The 18,886-nt window shown below is 41.6% G+C and overlaps 1 protein-coding gene and 1 long non-coding RNA gene across 3 annotated transcripts in view; one reads left to right on the plus strand and one right to left on the minus strand.

Annotated features, from left to right (window-relative positions):
* Window positions 1–18,886, plus strand: part of LOC148033956 (cilia- and flagella-associated protein 70-like) — a 173,696-nt gene that overhangs the window by 140,799 nt on the left and 14,011 nt on the right. The window contains exon 7 of one of the 2 annotated variants that reach the window (XM_087681938.1): window positions 7,930–8,250. The exons of the other annotated variant lie outside the window; for it this stretch is intronic. Coding sequence (XP_087538064.1) covers window positions 7,930–7,938 — 9 coding nt within the window. The 3' untranslated portion in view covers window positions 7,939–8,250. Of the gene's footprint in view, window positions 1–7,929; window positions 8,251–18,886 lie in introns of those variants that run through there. 2 annotated transcript variants of the gene reach the window in all.
* The window catches only part of LOC148033957 (uncharacterized), an 88,567-nt gene that overhangs the window by 50,895 nt on the left and 18,786 nt on the right, over window positions 1–18,886 (minus strand). The gene's annotated exons all lie outside the window — the stretch shown is intronic.

Raw genomic sequence — 18,886 nt, forward strand, 5'->3', positions numbered from 1 at the left:
GCTTGGCTAGTTTGGCAAAATAGCGACTCCATGCATGTTGCGGTACACCAAAGAAGAGCATTTTCTCAACATACGAGTGAATTAAAAAAAAGACATTTTGACCATTAAATTGTTTTAATTCACTCCCAACTTCCTCTAGGGCCCTGATAGCTGTGGAATCAATCTTCTCTTCATCTTGCCTTCGTTATTGTTGTTGTAACATTTGGATTTCTTGTTGCTGAGTCTGCTGTAGTATGTGCACCAATTGTTGTAGAGTATCTCCTGAAGAATCCCCCATCTTGGAGTTCTCTTACACTAACCTTCATATCGGGTTCACCAATGTTGCAGCGCATAGGGTTGAAGGTCACCACAGGAATTTGGCAAGATAAGAATGTATGGGGGATTCAAGAGCTTAGACTCCGGAGATGGTAGAGATAAGAGAAGGGTTGAAGGTTTCAAGCCAAGTTCTTAAAGATAAGAGACAGCAGGGTGAAGGTAGATTCAGGGAGAGGAGTAGACGGAAGAGAAGGGGTTCAAAGAAATTGAAGACGTAGAAGAATACTCCAAAAAAGAATTAGAAAATGTAGAAAAATACTAACAAAGATGAAGCCTGTCAGTTTCTTTCAGCATTATGAGAAGATGTAACTCTAATAGAAAAAAACGTGTATAAAATAATACCTTCCTCTATGCTGCTCAAATCGCCAATCTGATGCTTCTATTGGCTCTGAAAGGGGGGTAAAATACCAGCATACCTGGCCAGAATTCCGCCAGATCACTCCTTCATCTCCCCCTTTGGAGTGTGTTCACTGCCTAAAAACAGCGATCGCATGTCGTGCGATTTCGTCAGTCTCTCTTTTTACATAAAATCCTCTCAAATTGGCTGAAAGCTATATGCTTTCTTTTACATGTCATCCTAATCTAGAAGTTGTCTATAGTTTTATGGATTTTTACAAGAGATAATATCTAGAATATCAAGAATTGGCTAAAAAATTGTCCAAAAAAATCTAATTTTTTGAACCATGGGCACTAACATTAATGCCTAAAGTGGCATTGGTTTTCTAAATCTAAAAGGAAGCCGCACTCTAGATTTTTTTACACGGTGTGTACGTAGCGGCACGACAGTGTTAGAACCGAAGATGGAGTTTTACCAGAGCCACTTCTTGTACCTCTCTAAGGATTTATTATCCGACCACAATATATGGGGATGCACCTCTCCCATGGTATGTGGATTACTATTGGACAGATGCACATGTCCTCCCATAAGTTGAGAATAGAGACAAGTAGATGGATAGATATTCCAATAGTAGATAGGATTTTCCAGCTTTGTGATAGAGAGCCTAAGATAGAGGAACACAAGCCCTTACATCTCTAACTTGGCGGCTCAGTCTGCACTTGTGTGTATGTTGAGTAGACCTCATTATAATTTATACCTGCCCAATCGTGGTGGAAGTTTTGTAGAGGAGGAAGACCATACACGGAGAGTTGATGGCTCCTACAAGCCTTGTTAGTAGTAAGGGAGGCTTTTAGCTTAGTGTTTGAAGCCAAAGCTAGCAATGGTGGATTTTTTCTAGAGACCATATGACCTTATTGATATAACCGTTGCCTTCTACAAGACTTGCTAGCAGTAAGAATGCTTTTCAACATACGGCTCCAAGCTAGAGTGCATGTGAAAGCACACAAGGAGAGTAGTCACCCCACATAATTTGACTCGTTTTCTAGAGGAGGACCTTTAGATGCTTCTCCTACATGAGTAACTTTGAGTCTTGTAGGATGGATCTCAACAGAGGATGGTATCCATATGGCATGATTTCATAGATGTGGGAGATCTTGCAGTAGGGTGGGTTTTCAAGAGAGTGTGGATGCAAGTAGAGCATGCTAGAGAGTCTATTTGAGGGCTTGATTCATATCATCCCAAATGAGAGAGGAAAAAAATTGCACATCATGTGAGGGAGAGCTAACATTTATCTTGTTTAGAGATAGCATCTAAGATCCTAGCCAAAGTGAAATTGGCCTTTAGGTGAATCAAAGGACAATGTAACTTAACTTTGCAGCACTTAATCTTAAACACAGAAATTCAGCAACAGAAAAATAGAATGAAGAATAGAGCTCGAATGGCTGTACACCAAAACACAAAGATAGATTGGCCCTGGAAGTTGGCACCCCTTGTGGTATTTCTTTATCATTACTAAAAGGTCAATATGATTGTTCATGGATCTTAGATGCTTTTGCTCTTGTCTCCAACAACTCGCACCAATTGAGACCAAAAGCACCAAATCTAAACCAAACGAGTTGAGACTCTAGGGAGGCACTTGAAGACCAACCTGCCCAACATTGGATCTCATTAGAAAAACCTGATTTTGGCAAAATTTGCTATGACAGATCTCTTCAAAAAGCTCTCAACCTCAGCAAAACTGATAGAAACAGTCCTAGAACCGAATAGGCAGCTCTACTACAGCCTTCCCTTTCTGTGAACAGCTCCTTCAAGCAACGAGATGCTTTTGCCCAGCTGGAGACACCTCCAACCAGTCCTACACAGCTGGGAACAACTCTACAGTGCTGAAAACAGCTCGTCCCAGCCTGTTTTTTGCTGTACCAAGCCTTGGCACAACATGAATAATGATAGAACACTTTAAGACAACTCGTCCCAGCCTGTTTTTTGCTGTACCAAGCCTTGGCACAACATGAATAATGATAGAACACTTTAAGACTATTTCCAAAGGTAATGATTTGATCTTGCTAGTGATAGATTTTCTCCTGCTTGTGATGGATTCTCTTGTACAGCCATGCCATTCCTATGTTAACATGGCTTTCCACAGGAATAATTAAATTGAATATTATATTTCAACTGTTCAGCCTTTCATTAATTAAATTTAGTTATCCTAGCATGAAGGCCCGCTATCTAAGGGCCAATCTTGTCATTGGTTCTTATAGCAATGAACAACTCAAAAACTTCTTGTTTAAATAATGTAGAAGAGATCCAAGCTCAGCAGAGAGTACAATTGACAGTGTAGAGTGTGAGAGCATGACACCCAATGCAATAATCTAAACTGTAAGGTGCAAGTACAAAGCATAAGCCTTAAACCTTAGGGTTGTAAGAGGGTGTTCACACCTAAAGAGTGTGAAACACGATAAGTGCCTAAAACTGTATAATATAGGCACATAAAATAAAAGAAATAAATATGGGGGGAAAAACCTCTCATACGGAGAGTAAAAAGTGTCCTATTGTCCTACTAAAGATCCCCGACACTCCTCTATGAGTGTAAGTGTGAGTCAAACACAACAAATCCCCCTGGAGGGAAGAGTGATCAAGATACAAGGGTCATCCATCAAAGGAGATCAAATTTAAAGCATTGCGAAATGCTTCAAATTTGTCACAAGGAAGAACTTTGGTGAAGATGTCTGCCACATTACTGGTGGTAGAATAGTAGACAAGGCTGATATCACCTGCATGTAGCCTCTCTCTGACAAAGTGATAATGGATCTCAATGTGTTTCATGCGTACATGAAGCATTGGGTTGCCACTGCAATGGCACTCTGGCTGTCAGTGAGCAAAGGAGTATGCTCCCTGACAGATATATTCAAATCAGCTAACAAGCGTCTAAGCCATACACATTTAACTATGGTAGTGAAGGCTCAGGCCTTGTATTCAGCTTCACATGACAATGTGGCAACAATGGATTGTTTCTTGCTAAGCCAAAAGATGCAAGATGCGCCAAGAAAGAAACAATTGCCACTAGCGGAGTGGCGAGAATCATAATCACCAACCCAATCAGAATCACTATAAGCATGTAAGTGCAATGGTCCCCCCTTGGCATAAAGCAATCCAAGAGTCCTAGTACCCTACAAGTAACGGAAAACATGCTTGATAGCTTGCCAATGTGACATGCGTGGCTGATGCATATATCTACTTAGGGATGAAATTGCAAACTGTATGTCCGGCCTTGTGTTGCATAGGGAGATAAGACATCCAATTACTAGAGCATGTATATGGATACCAAACAAGTCATTGTCATCATGTAATGACAACTTCGTACAAGTTCCATTGGTGTACAAACTGGCTTGTAATCCTGTAAGCCAAACCTCTCAAGAAGTTTACCAATGTATCTCGACTGTGACAATCCAATGCCTCTAGCATCATGAATGAACTAAATGCCCAAGTAATAGTGCGAAGGCCCCAAATCTGACATCTCAAAAATTTACTGCAAATTTTGAAATCTGATCAGCATGTGTCCCTGTAAGCAGAAGATCATCAACATATAGACATATGACCAGCAAGGATCCCCCCTCTTTACATATGTAAAGAGTAGACTCTGATGAGCTGTTTATGAAACCCTTGGCTGAGTAAAAAAGCATCAATCTTTGCATACCAAGCTCGAGGAGTTTGTTTCAAACCATATAAAGCCTTTTTCAGCTTACAGACCAAACCAATGGGCTGCTTTACATACACTTCTTCTTGAAGTTCCCCATGTAAAAATGCAGTTTTTATATCAAGTTGAAGCACAATCCATTCATAATGGATAGCCAAAGCAACCATAGACCTAATGGTAGTCATGCGGGAGGTAGGAGCAAATGTCTCCTCATAGTCAATGCCTTTCTTCTATGTGTAACCCTTGGCCACAAGCCTGGCCTTATATTTGTCAATGGATCCATCTACATTCATTTTCAGCTTATAGGCCCACTTTGTACCAGTGGCTTTCTTCCCAACAAGCAAAGACACTAAATCCCATGTTTGATTCTTTATGATTGAATCAAACTCAGCTTGCATTGCTACCATCCAGTGCACACTATGCTGTGCATCCTCAAAACATTCAGGCTCCTCATCATCAAATGTATCTGTTGCCATAACAAACTCCATGGCATGTGCATCATCATGCATACGAGCTTGCCTTCCAGTATGACCAACAATAGGAGCATCCAAATGACTATCTTTCATAGTGTGCAAATACCATCTAGGCATTTGTCTAGCCTCTTGACTGTGTACAAGCTCTTGCCGAATTTCAAATTTAGTACCTTGTTGAATATTCAGATCAGCCATTGACTGATTTTCTGCATTACCCAATGGAGCAACTGGCTGAACATTAAGTTCACTTGCTGAACTCCAGCTGTATCATCGAAAGAAATGGGCAGCAGCCCTTCAAATATATCATTGGCAGCCTGATATGTGTTAAAACCAGCAAGGAATAATTTTGATTTTTCATCGAAAACCACATCCCTACTGACAAATACCTTTTTAGAGACAGGATCATGCAACCTATATCCTTTGCTCTCATTGCTGTACCCCACAAAAATACATTTAACAGCCTAGTTATCCAACTTCTTCATGAGTACCTTGGGAATGTGTACATATGCAAGACACTCAAAAGTACAAAAATGCCCAATAAAAGGTTTATGGCTGTTCCAAGCCTCAAAAGGCATGACATTATTTAATGCCTTGGTGGGGCACCTATTCAAGACAGGGCAAGCACACATAACTGCTTCCATCCAAAAATTGTGTGGCAAACTCTTTGCTTTCAACATACATGTGGCCATCTCCATGAGTGACCGATTCTTACTCTCTGTAACCCCATTCTGCTGTGGAGTATAAGCAGTGGTGTACTAATGAACAATGCCATTCTGCTTCAAAAAATAATTCAGCATAGAGAACATGTATCCCCCTTCCCCCCCGAGTCTGAATGGAGAGTCTTTACCCTACAGCCAGATTGATTTTCAGCAAGTGCTACAAAAGCCAAAAATGCATCATACACTTCTGACTTTTTCACCAAAGAGTAAACTTAGCAGAAACAAGTAAAATCATCAATGAAAGTGACAAATTTGTAACCACCCAATGACTTTGTTTGCATAAGGCCACATACATCTAAGTGCACAATTTGTAACCTGGCAGTTGCTCTAAAAGCAACATCACAAAGAAACGAAAAACAATGCATTTTTCCCAAAATACATCCCTCGCATATGTGCTGAGGAGGTCTAACTATCAAGCATCTGTGTACAATGCACAAGCATCAAGCTACCATAGTTTATATGCCCTATGCAAGCATGCTATAACTCCGCCTATGAAATAGCACGAGTAAGAGTGTATGCTAGATACTCCGACTAATCAACTGAAAAAGCATCCAACTCATATAACCCATGACATAGAGTGTCAATGAAAACCAAAGTCATATGTTCCTTATCTCTCACCATGCATCTGTCATCATCAAAGGTGACTTACAAACCACACCTTGCCAAAGAAGAAATAGATAACAAATTCTTCTTTATGCTTGGCACAAACAAGGTATCCTGCATCAATGGCTGTCAACACAATCTTCCCAAAACCTCTTACAAGGTATGATGCATTGTTGGCACATTGTACAGACTTGCCAATCGGGGCTGCAACAATAGAAGCAAACAAATCTCTGTGAGATGTGATGTGCCTGGAAGCACCACTGCCAAAAATCCATGTGCTCGCATCCTCAATAGAGTTAAATGCTCTATCAACCCAAGAAGAGTCATAACTGCATGTGTAAAAACAGTAGTTCATGTCTGCAACAAAGGACGCAAACTCAATAGCAGCAAAAGATGTATCAGAAACAGGCATCCCTGACTCCTTCTCCTTGGCTATGCGCTTTTTACATTCAATGATGTAGTGTCCCGGCTTCTTGCAATAGTGGCACTTGTCATTCATGGCTTGCGTGCCCCCTTGTTTCTTGCTGCCTTGTGAAGTGCCTGAAGTCCTAGAGCTCTACAGAGCATTCTTTGCTTGGTTGTCCTTGCTCTTTTTCCTTGCCATAAAAGCTTGCTCAGAGGCTATAACATCCATACCATTGTTCTTTCGTGTCTACTCTTCCTCTAAGAGCAAACTAACCAACTAAAGGAAAGTGAGTGGCTGTGGGGAAATCCTCATGGTGAGGTTCAAGGCCATATGAAAGGCCAAGTACAAGGGCGGCAATGAATTCAAGATAGTAGATATCAACTGCACATCTGAGTAATACTCATTTACATTCATAAGTTGCTTAGGCAAGTCCTGAATGGTATTTAGATGATCTTGCATAGAATCACCCTCATCCATCTTCACTGTCTTAAGCTCTTTTTTAAAGAAAGAGATGTGTGTCTCATTCTTCCTAGCAAACATCTGCTCTAAGGCTAACCATGCTTCTCGTGAAGAAGCTGCAGACCGAATGTGAGGGATGATAGACCGCTGAACACAATGCAATCAGCGACAAAGCCTGTGCATCCCATGTACCCCATGCCTTTTGTGCTGCTGATCTTTGGGGAAGTGGCTGAGTTGGAGCGGGCTGAACAGGCTAAGTTGCTTGTTGTCCACGTCCTCTTGGAGGAGTATTAGGAGCCACAACTTCGGGCCTAACTTCTTCACCACTGACATAATCCCAAAGATTCTTCACAATCAGCACATTCTTCATCATGAAGGACCGGAGGGAATAGTTGTTACCATCCAACCTATCCTCCTTGGATACATATGACATCACCTCCCTGATTTGCCATGATAAATGTTGCTGATTAGAGGGCAAAAGAGCAATATCTCAAGTTGGACCAACCTGGAAATCTCAGAATTTTCAGAAATTACAGCAAGTACTTTGCTGTAATTAGCAAATTTAATCACACTCTATCAAAACTATCTGAAATGCACGTTGTCCAAGGTACATTAAATGCTCAACATCACTAAAAATGCAAAAGTCCCAAAAATTTCTTGTCCCAAAATGCATGAAATCAGTCTATTTCAGACTGTCACAAATGTACATGTGTCAATCACTGAGCTAATTGTGAAAGCCTGAAATGTCTAGCCCAAGATGCACAAAATCTTGGCTGTAATTGTATCCCAAACACATGCTGAAACTGAGATTGCTTGCCCGGGCAACAAGCCCCTTCCTCCAGAGAAGTAAATCTGAATTAAAAATTGATTTTTTAAAAAGAACTTTTACCTCTGATTTTGAGCTGTGGTGGCGGATCTCGCAGTGTAGGTAGCAGCTGGAGGTCGAGTTGGAGGCGGGCAGGCTGTGCGCAGGGGATGGACAGACTGCGCAAGGGGTGGACAGATGGGCGGCTGCACTCAGGCAGCTGGCAAGCAAGCTAGGCTACGCCAGGCAACAACTCTACCTGGCGAGGTGGGCTAGAGAGTTGGGACAGAGCACTGCACATAGGTGCAGGGAAGCGCTGTGAACAGGAGCTGAGGCGGAGCCATGGCAATGTTGGAGGGGGACTTGTCTGGATGACCAAATGCTGGCGGTGACTAGTCTATAGCATATCATCATAAGCTAGATGAGATGAAGATGCAATATCCAAAGGATCAGAACTTCGCTAAAGTCTATGATCTACTATCAAAAGGTTAGTACCATGAGCACTATACTCTTAGAGAGGGCTTGCTTATAATGCATGGTCAATTATATGTTACAGAGTAGTTAGGAGACAAGGTTATGGTTGAAAGTCATGCATCTTCGTATACAGGGCACCATGGCATTGATGCTACATTGAAAGAAATTGAGACTTTCTTTTATTGGCCAACCTTGAAATGTGATGTAGATTGCTTTTTGCGCACATGCATTGTATGTCAAAAGATCAAGCTTGACCAACAAAAGTTACCAGGCTTGTTGCAGCCCTTGCCTATTCTTGATAGACCATGGTACAACATAGCCATGGATTTTATCTTTGATTTTCCCAAGACACCTATAGGGAATGATGGCATCTGGACCATTATTTGCAAGTTTAGCAAACAGACTCATTTCATTTCGGTGAGAAAAATTATAATTGCAGATCACATGGCAAGATTGTTCGTGCAAAACTTCTTTAAATATCATGGCATGCCATAGTCTATTGTGAATGGCAAGGATCCTCGTATGACGAGTCTCTTTTGGAGAGGCATTTTTGAGAATATGGGTACCACCCTTAAGTTCTCATCTTTTTTTCATCCACAAACATATGGGAACTCTGAAGAATCAAATGCTCCTGTTCTAGATATTTTGAAATGCTATGTATCTGAGCATAAAACAAAATGGGAATAGTTTTTACCTGTGGAATATGCTTATAACAACAGAGTGCATAGTTCCACTGGAAGGCACTATTTGAGATTGTGGAGGGAGGGAAGAAAGTCCCACCCATTCTACATACAAAAGATAAGATCTTTAAGACCGACAAGTATGTCGAGAGTTTGGATGAAGCTTATGCTAATGTAAAAATAGCTCTCCAAAAGTCTCAAGCAAAACGAAAAAAAGGCAATTGATCGTTACCACAAAGCGTTGGCATTTGCAGAGGGTGATTAGGTCTTGTTACGCTTTGAAAAGGCCATATTAAAGAAAATGAAGGGTAAAGAGCATATTTTCCCTATACTCAACATGAGATATTATGGGCCTTTCCAAGTGTTGCAAAGAATCAATGAGGTGGCTTATAGGTTGAAGCTACCTAATCATTGTGGAAGATTCACAATGCTTTTCAGGTGAGTCTTCTTAGGCCTTTCCATGGTGATGTGCCTGACAATATCAATGATGAGATGCAGACAAAGGCTGAGAAACTTGATGAAATCTTGGTTCCTGAGCAAACAATTGGCACATAAGGAAAGGAAGGTCAAGGGTAAAGTCTTCCATCGCTATTTGGTGAAGTTTTAGAACTATGCACCTCTTGATGCAAAATGGATGGAAAAGGATGATTTCATAGAATCACCTCATCTATTACAACTTCTACTTTGATACTTTTCAATTGGAGCAATCTTCAGTCCGGGCTCAGTCAAAAGCTCAACAAAGTGTAGATCTAGAGCATTGCATGATACTCTTGAGGGGGGTGGTGCTTCTACTTCCTTAGTAGAAATATGCTCATATATCTAGAGATTATTTGGAGATCTTTCAAATTCCATATAAGTACTTCTATGATCAGTCTACTAGCCACTTGTGTTTCTATAGTTATATTCGGTTATTTACTAGTGGAGTAAGTACCATTTTCATAGCTCTGTGTTTGTACAATTGTGATTGGTTGTATACTAGTGCAGTAACTAGCATCCTTTTTAAAAATTGTACATTGCCAAAACATGGCGTAATAGCACCATACTTGGTTACATTGAAACATGTATGGATAATTATACATTGGCAGTACATGGAGTAACAGCGGCGTACTTGGTTACTTGAAAACATGTATAAACAACTGTACATTGATAATACATACAATAATAGTAGTATGCTTAGTTATTGAAAAACATGTATTGGTCATTTAGTATGCTGTGTTGGATCTTAATTGCATGCAATCAGGGTCGTTCGCAATTTTTCCAGAGGGGGATATGTCACCAGAATGAGAAATGAACTTATGAACTTAATGATTTAATTAAACGTCACAAAATTTTTTAATTAAAATAAACTTCAATTCTAGTATCCCTAGCTCTTGGCATGGTAATCATTGCAAAGGCAATGAAGGACTTGACACTAGGGCATATGGTAGACAAGTATGCACACCATATGGTACATGACCAAGGCTAAAGGAATAAGATGCAATGTGAAACTTTTATTAAATTAAAAGTTTGCACCTTAGAATTGAGTTATATTGAAAGTTTCACTCAATAAGTAGCTCACTTAGGGTACTTAAGTTATTAAGTAGGCCGCGAGTTAAAGTTTTGCCTAATGAGTGGCTCACTTATGATTAGGAAGCAACTAGTTACTTATTTGGAAAGCTTATCTTGGCTATTTGGGGCTTCTTCTCTCTCATTTGGATAAACCCAAGTTTGAAGACACCGCTCCTCTCTCTCTTGCTACAAAAAATTGTTGATTTCAACCATGGAATGAGCTTACAACATAGATGGAGTGTGGATAGCAACCAAATTTTCTCCTCTTGGCATGGGGATTCCATTAGGAAATCTCATAACTCCATATATAGCAAGGTGTATTGCGCTTTTAAGCTAAATATAAAAAAAACAGGTTATGACAGCACTATGGGCTGAGATCCTTTCTTCTTCAAAATCTTACATCTAGTATACTTTCTAGGAGATTTTGTCGCAAAGAAAGCGACATTGTCATATTTTCATTGCGAGAAATCCCCCTATTTGTGAGAGGAACAACATGGAACTGCATGGGGACTATGTAGAAGAGTTATCTTAGTAAATGTTCCATGAAATTGGGTTCAAATGCTTGCTCTCATTTGTAGGGTTTGGCAAGCTGAAGTGTTCATTTGCAATTTTGAACACACTATAGCTAGTTGGAGACCAACAATGAAGGTGCCAAGGCCATTGTGCACTCCTGGATTAGTTATGTCATAAGAAACCGCTGAAATACAGCCATTTGTAACCAATTTTAAGCATATTTTAGTAATCTAAAGAAATACCGAAAGGGGCACTAAGCTTTGGGGCCAACAAGTATCAATGTATAGTGCAAGAACACTCTGTCTCCAATTGTGTGTGGATTTTTCTTGCTAAATATACTCTTAAGTTGAGTTAAGTATTCACTAAGATGTGATTTACTGCCCTTTGGGCTTCCAAAGGTGGTTTCATGTTGAGAGGAGCATACATGATCCTCCAAGATTTTTGCTAGGATTCCATTAGTCAAGGATGCCACTTACTCAATCAGACAGAGTTGCTAGTCACATGATCTTGATCATTGAGGTTGGTTTATGTGCAATGGTGGACTTGTAGGCACTGTCCAACTACCAAGTACTAGAGCCTTCGGCATTGTGATCGGAGGTGAGAACCTCATAGGGTCACACATTTGGAAGGCCCACTGCCAAGTGACCTTTAGTAGAGAGATTCTTTTTAAATATGCATTTTGGTGGAGATCTAGTTGTCCTTTATCCACTTCCTTCAAGACTGCTCAAAGCAACTTTAGGGGGGCTCATGGCATCAACATGAGCTTTGAAGGCTGTTCCTTTGTACTTGGTAACCAGAGCTTGTTTTTAGAGTATGCGATCATAATCCCTAGTGGTCTTATACCCCCACCATGGCATCTTTCTACCATCCCCCCTAGAATGCCCTAAGAGGCCTTGTAGTCATTTGATTTGGTTTGCATTCAGCTCCAGCTAGATTGTTGAGTACTTGTGTTTTTTTTGTATCTTCTTCAAAGCAATGTAATTGGCTGCACCTTTTTGCAAAAAATAAGGAAAGGTCAGTTTCATTGTGATGATATGTATTGTGAAAGGTCATGAGATGATTGATAGACACCTATTGTATAGTATGCACCAATTTCAGCTTCACCTTTTGTATTTTCGTTTTCCTTCTCATGCTGCATAATTTTTATTGCATTGTCCTTTGGAAGAATAACATTTGGGGTGGAAGCTGCAATAGTGAGGGGCATTTTGAAGACATATGCCCAAATGTATGGCTAGCAAAATGTGCAGCTGGAAATACCCCCCTGTTCAGTTTGAAAAACTGAACACACATAGCCTTGAGTGGTAATTTTTCTTCATCTGTGTCCCAAAGTATACAAAACCTATTCTTGTTTCTAGAAGATCTTGGTGGACAAACAGGTTTACCCATACTTGCTGCAATGCCTGTAAGATGCTCCTGCATGTCATCTGAGAAATCCACTTCCACCGAAATCAGATAATGGTGCCTTATCAGAGACTGATGATCCCTTGTAGGCCACCGTGGAAGAATATGAACCAGCTGAGCACTATCCATGCATGAGCAGAGATTTTTTGAATGGCATTTGTTTATGCTTATTACAAGTGAGCAATACATCATGAGAACTATGCATAGAAAAATGCACTCCTTTCAGAAATTGTAAATCCACCTGGATTAAACCGATGGTGCAACATCTTGAGCTAATAGCTGTTTTCTAGGAAAGAAAATGATATTGGCACTTATTGAATACCTTTTCGAAGGTTTCATAGTTGGTAGCTGCAGGATGGTGCACACAGTAAACAGACTGCAGTCTGAGAGAGCCCTGAATGAGGTTTACAAAGAGAAAAGAGTAACCAGAAGGTTCCCACAAAGTAGCAGAGACCCCAATAATTAAACCACAATTTTGCATGGTTGCACACAGCAGTACACAGCCTGCAGAACAATGCACAGCGGAGGTGAGACTCCAACAGACTACAAGGAATGAACAGGATAATGTTCGCTGACTCAGTGCCAGATGCACTGAAACCCTGATCAAACACGAGATTACATGCTGATCATGTGATGCTGAAACAATCGTGGAAGGTGGCACATTGAACTCCTGGTTGCAGATAATGCTCTCTTGTTTGCTCCAGCTCCTCCTCTCAATACACACACAACCTGCACACTTTCTTTTTTTGGTGAAACGATGTGAAGGATTTATATTAGTTTACAAAAGTTGTTATTGGGAAAAGAGCAAATACTGTTGTTGGTCCATCGCATGAAGAGAAAGGTAGGCAAACAAATCGTTGTAGTGATCTCCGGTAAAAGGTATGAATATCAATGACAGGATTTCCAAAGACTATGATTGTGAGATTTCTATATAGCCCACAATGCCCAATATCTTAGCCAATCAAAGAAATATAGGTAGAACCTCAAGGCATAGGGAAGAATTCCAAATGTTGAAGTTTTTCCCAAAAGAGAGAGAAATGGAGCTTACTAAGATGTTGAGAGTCAATCTAGCAAGCTCCATTTAGTGGGGCAGCCCTAGAGAACATTTCAACCATTTCTTAAGGGGCATGACAACATGCAAATCAAACTTGACATGCCTTGTTCGGCAAGAAAGCTACCCACAAGCAAGCATCAGCTAGATATCTCCATAAGAACACTCTTGATTTGGAGAAATCTTGTTTTTCCATGTCTTCCAATGACTTAACATTACACAAAGTGTTGCCATGCCCCTGAATCCATATAGGAGAAATGGTTTGTGAGAAATTGCTTTAGTAGTCGATGTTGGTAGGGACTGTGACAACTATTACCTTTTTGTTGATTTCTTTATTACATATTTTATTTGGTTTTTCTTTTTGGAAGGATCCCTCTTGAAATCTAAACGCCTGAGTTGCATGGCCAGTATGTGAAACGGACAGGAATGTCCAGTGAGTCAAGACTGGATAGTTAAGGTCCAGTACAAGTCTGGAAGAGACTGATGGCACTGTAGATTGACAAGCCTGGAAGAGACTTGTGAAAGTGTATATGGACAAGTGTGTTGAAGAACTAGCCTGGAAGAGACTAGTTCAAAGTGAAGATGGACAAATCTTCAAGAGATTAGTCCATGAGGGGTCATCGGTGGAAATTCACTTTTAGTTGAGCTACGTTGTAAATTTGGATGTAGCCATAGTCTGCAAAGATGGTCAGAAGACTAGTGGGATGCAATGGAAGCAACTCCTAAAATTTAGGGAGTTACTATTTTTGGACCTCAGAATCTGTTCGCGTCATTATCTTCGTTTTTGTACGAGGATTAATCTTTTGGTCTGTGCCGAGGTCAAATTTTGAACCGAGGATGGAGAATTTTAGACCGAAAGGTTTAAACAGGAAAATTGTTACATGTATGCCATGTGTCACAATTTGGGCATAAATTCCCAAAAGAGAGAGAGAGGGCAGCACAAAAACGAGTTTCAATGCATGGGGGGCTCATTGTGTGAAAGGGAGATGGATAGCTGCAAATGGAGAGCTCTTGAGAGCTGGTCTACCTTGTCTATGGTGCATAAAGGGCTGGGCTTGCTTCCTACTCTCTCTCTCTCTCCCTGACAATACGATTATGCTGCAAAATCAAGGGCTTTTCTTCTAATTCAAGTATACAGCTGTGTGGAATATATTGTTTTTGCATGAGGCAAGAGTCTCCTTTCTCCAGGAACAGGAGCAGTTGTTTGCAGTTCCCAGCAGGGATAGGTAAGGTTGGTAATCTCACCAAGCAAGTGCCTCAAACAGCACTAAACCAGAACTGATTCTGGACTGTTCAGAGGGTATTTCAGAGCCCAATTGATGTCAAAATCAAGGGGCACTTAGCACAGATGATGCAGGACAGTGCAGGGAACAATATGAGCTGAAAACAGGTGTCAGAACAGGCCTGAACCAGTAATTACAATGGGCTGAACAGTACAAGGAACAGTATGAGCTGTAAACAGGTTTCAGAACAGGTCTGAACCAGTAATTACAGCAGGCTGAAATGGTCAATTCTGCACTCCAACCAGAAGATTCAGACTTGGGCAGAGTTTCCCCTCCTGGTCGGCTTGTTTTGGGTCAGTAATTGTACTGTTATGCTGCCAAATTTCACCTAGAAAAGGTGAAAGACAGCCCATTGTACTCCCTCTCTTTTTAAAAATAAAGAAATACCGCAAGGGACGCCTAACTTAGGGGCCAATAGGGTGTCTGTGTGGCAACAGGAGCATTTTAGCTTCCTGTTTTTCTTCTTGATTCTGTGTCTTTAAGTTCAGGTAAAGTGGACGACTGTAAATTGGGTGAAAGCATTTATGTATTTTGGTTGTACACTACCGCCCTTTCTAGTGAACAGGCCGGTAGTGGGTGAAGCATATTGCAGGTTTCAATTTGCCAATCGCATTGATGATCCAAAGGAGGAATTGGTTGGAATTGCATCAAAAGCTCTCCACCTATCTCTCTCACCTACTCTCTCCTCTTTTTAATCAACCATCCTCAATAGCCAATCTCTTGTGCTAGCTCATGGATATATTTGAGCAAAAAAATTTCCAACATGGTATTAGAGCACATGCTCTCGGCTTGTACACATTTGTCAAATCCATTCACATGATCACTTCGAGCCCATGCACATCCCACTCTTGCTTAGCTTTAATCCTTGTTGATTAGGAATCTAATTGTTGGCAATAACCTGGTCAACTTCCTCATCTAATATACATGAACACAAAATACAAACTCAATTGTATGACGAAGCACAAATTGATAATAAAACTCAGTAGAGTTAGGGTAACTCAAAGACAACAAACATCAAAGATGAATGAATGAACGAATAGATACGATGTTCAATGCAGTAAACATGCTATGCCAAACCTTGAACTCCCATGTTTTTAAAGGACCAGGGTAGAGATTATGAGGTGGAGAGTGTGCCCTACTCTATATGGATCCTAAAAAGAGGTAGGCAGCTTCCATATGTGATTAGCAGCAGCAAAATGCAGATTTGGAGAGATTGGATCAGGTTGAACACAAGTAGAGCAGCTTGAACAGTAGGCAACAGGCTGAATAGTGGCAGGATGAAGCAGGTGGCAGGTGGCAGGTGGAAACTGAAAATACAGCAGTATGCTGCCTCTGAACAGGCTGGTGTCTGGATGAATGCTGCAAACGTAGATGGCCCAAGGGCTGGCAGCAGCAAATACAAGTAGGGAAGGAGTCTTTGACAGTAGATGATGGTTGCAGGCATTCGAATGCACGATGAAAACTGTCGCTGATCAGTGAATGCTGGTCAAGAGGGCTGCAAACTATCACCAACAGCTGAGGAGACGCGATCACTACCACGAACTGAGGTATCCACCAAGGAGGGTGTAGACAGTAGTGGAGAAGTGGGTGCCAACAGGAGGAAAACCTTAAAACAAGATTAAGGCTGAGTGGAGGACTGCCTCCTATTTATAGATGATGGATCCTCCCAAAGTAGGGTTTGGCTTATAGGACATAGACACTTGTGAAGGAAACTGCTAGAGTTTGCACTGAGGACACAGAGAGCGTACAACCACGACAGAAACACAAAGAGACAGAGACAAACACAGAGGGAAAAACTCAAAGTCTAAACGCAAAACTCAAAACTCAAACCCTAAACACAAAAATCAAAACTCAAACACAAACAGAAGAATGGAGAAAGAGAACACAACTCTAAAATGAATGAATGTTGTAAATGAGTGTAAGAGTGTACAGTGCGCTCAAGGGCAAAGCAATGTCGAAGTGTGACATCCACCGGAGACGAATCCCAAGTTTGTGTCCACCAGTCAGAATGTCTGATGAGGTGGATGAATGCAAGTGACAGCAAATGCTGATCAGCAAACGCAAATAGTAGGAGTGTGTGTGATGGCTGGTGGTTGTCCCAAACAGCAAACGCAGATCTGAAACTACCGCAGGATGATGAGCAGCTGACGCCTAGGCTGCACAGGTGCAAATGCAAGCTGAAATAGTGTCTGATGTGGCTGGCGATGACTGGATGATCAGATCGCAGCAGATGATGATGTTGCCAACAGCTGACGTCAACATGGATGAAGGCACCAGCAGCAACAGCAAATACGGATGGAGTGGCAGCAGTCACGAGGGCTGGACAGCCACATGGGAGGAGGCTAATGGCTGAAATCTGCACGTGGAGTGAGAAACCTGCACAGACAGAATCAGCTTGAATGGGGGCAACCTGTCTATTTATAGATGTAGAAGGTTGCCCCAAAAATTAGGGTTTTTGGGAGGCCACTGAAACTCTATCGAACGGCTCCCCTTTTTAGGGTTTTTTATTAATTAAGTGTGTTGTGGGGTTGTTTAAGAATGCTAATCAGCTGAAAAGCATGTTTTAGCTCAACCCCTCTTAGGCCCAAAACGGAGCTGAAAGGTGAGGCCAGTCACGTGGTGTACTTACCCCAGGTCGTCCCACCCCAAAGCAACTAGGGCATCGGAGAAAGGGTGCATGTCGGCTATCTAGTGGCCTACCAAAACTACAAAGGCAATGGTTATCTTACCAAGGGAATCCAAGCAGCCACCCCAGAGAGGACAAGGCATCGGACAAAGAGTGCACGTCGGCTGTCCAATGGCCTACCAGGCCCTACAAAGGCAGAGTATATATATATATATATATATATATATATGCCGATTGAGTAATAGTGACCCAAAATACGGGAGTAGGGAGGGTACACCCAACACATCACAAAACAGTACAAGCTTATCCATCCACTTACGATGTCGATGACGAGGAAAAATAGGTGATGAGGTATCCATGTGATGAAGGAGAATGATGGTTTGGTAACAACAATTGCTGGTGGAAACATCTTAGGATCTGCTCAAGTGATGCTCTACACAATGAGATGCAAAGTATGCTACATGTTGAAGAATGCTCATGCGGCAGGTGTCACTTGGACAATGTCCCTCGTGGGAAAATTGTTCTCTTGCCCAAGCGGCCTAGTACAAGGTTGATGAAATCATGCAATGCAAAGGGTAAGGTACAACAGGGGGAAGAAGCCGATGTCAAAGACAAAGTGCTGAAGCCTGTAGAAGACCAAGAAGGGTAGGAACCCCCTCTCAACCTAGATGTAGATGCTGAAGAAGGAAGAGGAGCCTGATGTCGATCTTCTATGGTGCCGAGAACCATAAGGAATGAAAGAAGATGAAATGGATGAAGTGGATGAAGCACCCCGCTGGAAGAGCAAGGTAGAAGTCACCGCCATGATAGCATCGAGAGAGATGTTGCACGATCCGTCTCAAGAGGGAAAACCACCATGCTAGAAGAAGAGCAAGCACTCCTAGGATGATGAAACCATGAAAGAAACGGTGCACATCCCCACGTCTCTAGCCCAAGTAGGACCAAAGTAATCTGCAAGTTAGCCCTACACCGAAAGACAAAACCAGTAGGAGTGTGTGTGATGGCTAGCGGCTATCCCAAACAGCAAATACAAATCTGAAACTGCCGCAGGATGATGAACAACTGACGCCTAGGCTGCACAGGTGCAAACGTAGGTTGAAAGAGTGTCTAATGTGGCTGGCAATGATTGGATGATTAGATCACAGTAGATGATGATGTTGCCAACAGCTGATGTCAGCATGGATGAAGGCACTTGCAGCAGGAGCAAACACGGATGGAGTGGTAGCAGTCATGAGGGCTGGACAGCCACGTGGGAGGAGGCTGATGGCTGAAATCTGCACGTGGAGTGAGAAACCGGCATAGACAGAATCAGGCTAAATGGGGGCAGCCTATCTATTTATAAATGTAGAAGGGTGCCCCAAAAATTAGGCTTTTTGGGAGGCCACTGAAACTATGTCGACCACTCCTCTTTTTAGGGTTTTCCATTAATTAATTGTGTTTTGGGGTTGTTTAAGAATGCTAATCAGTTGAAAAGCGTGTTTTAGCTCAACAACACTCTC

This window comes from Lygodium microphyllum, chromosome 7 (assembly GCF_053477565.2).
Source record: "Lygodium microphyllum isolate KBCC chromosome 7, Lygodium_microphyllum_v1.1.10, whole genome shotgun sequence".
NCBI lineage: Eukaryota > Viridiplantae > Streptophyta > Polypodiopsida > Schizaeales > Lygodiaceae > Lygodium > Lygodium microphyllum.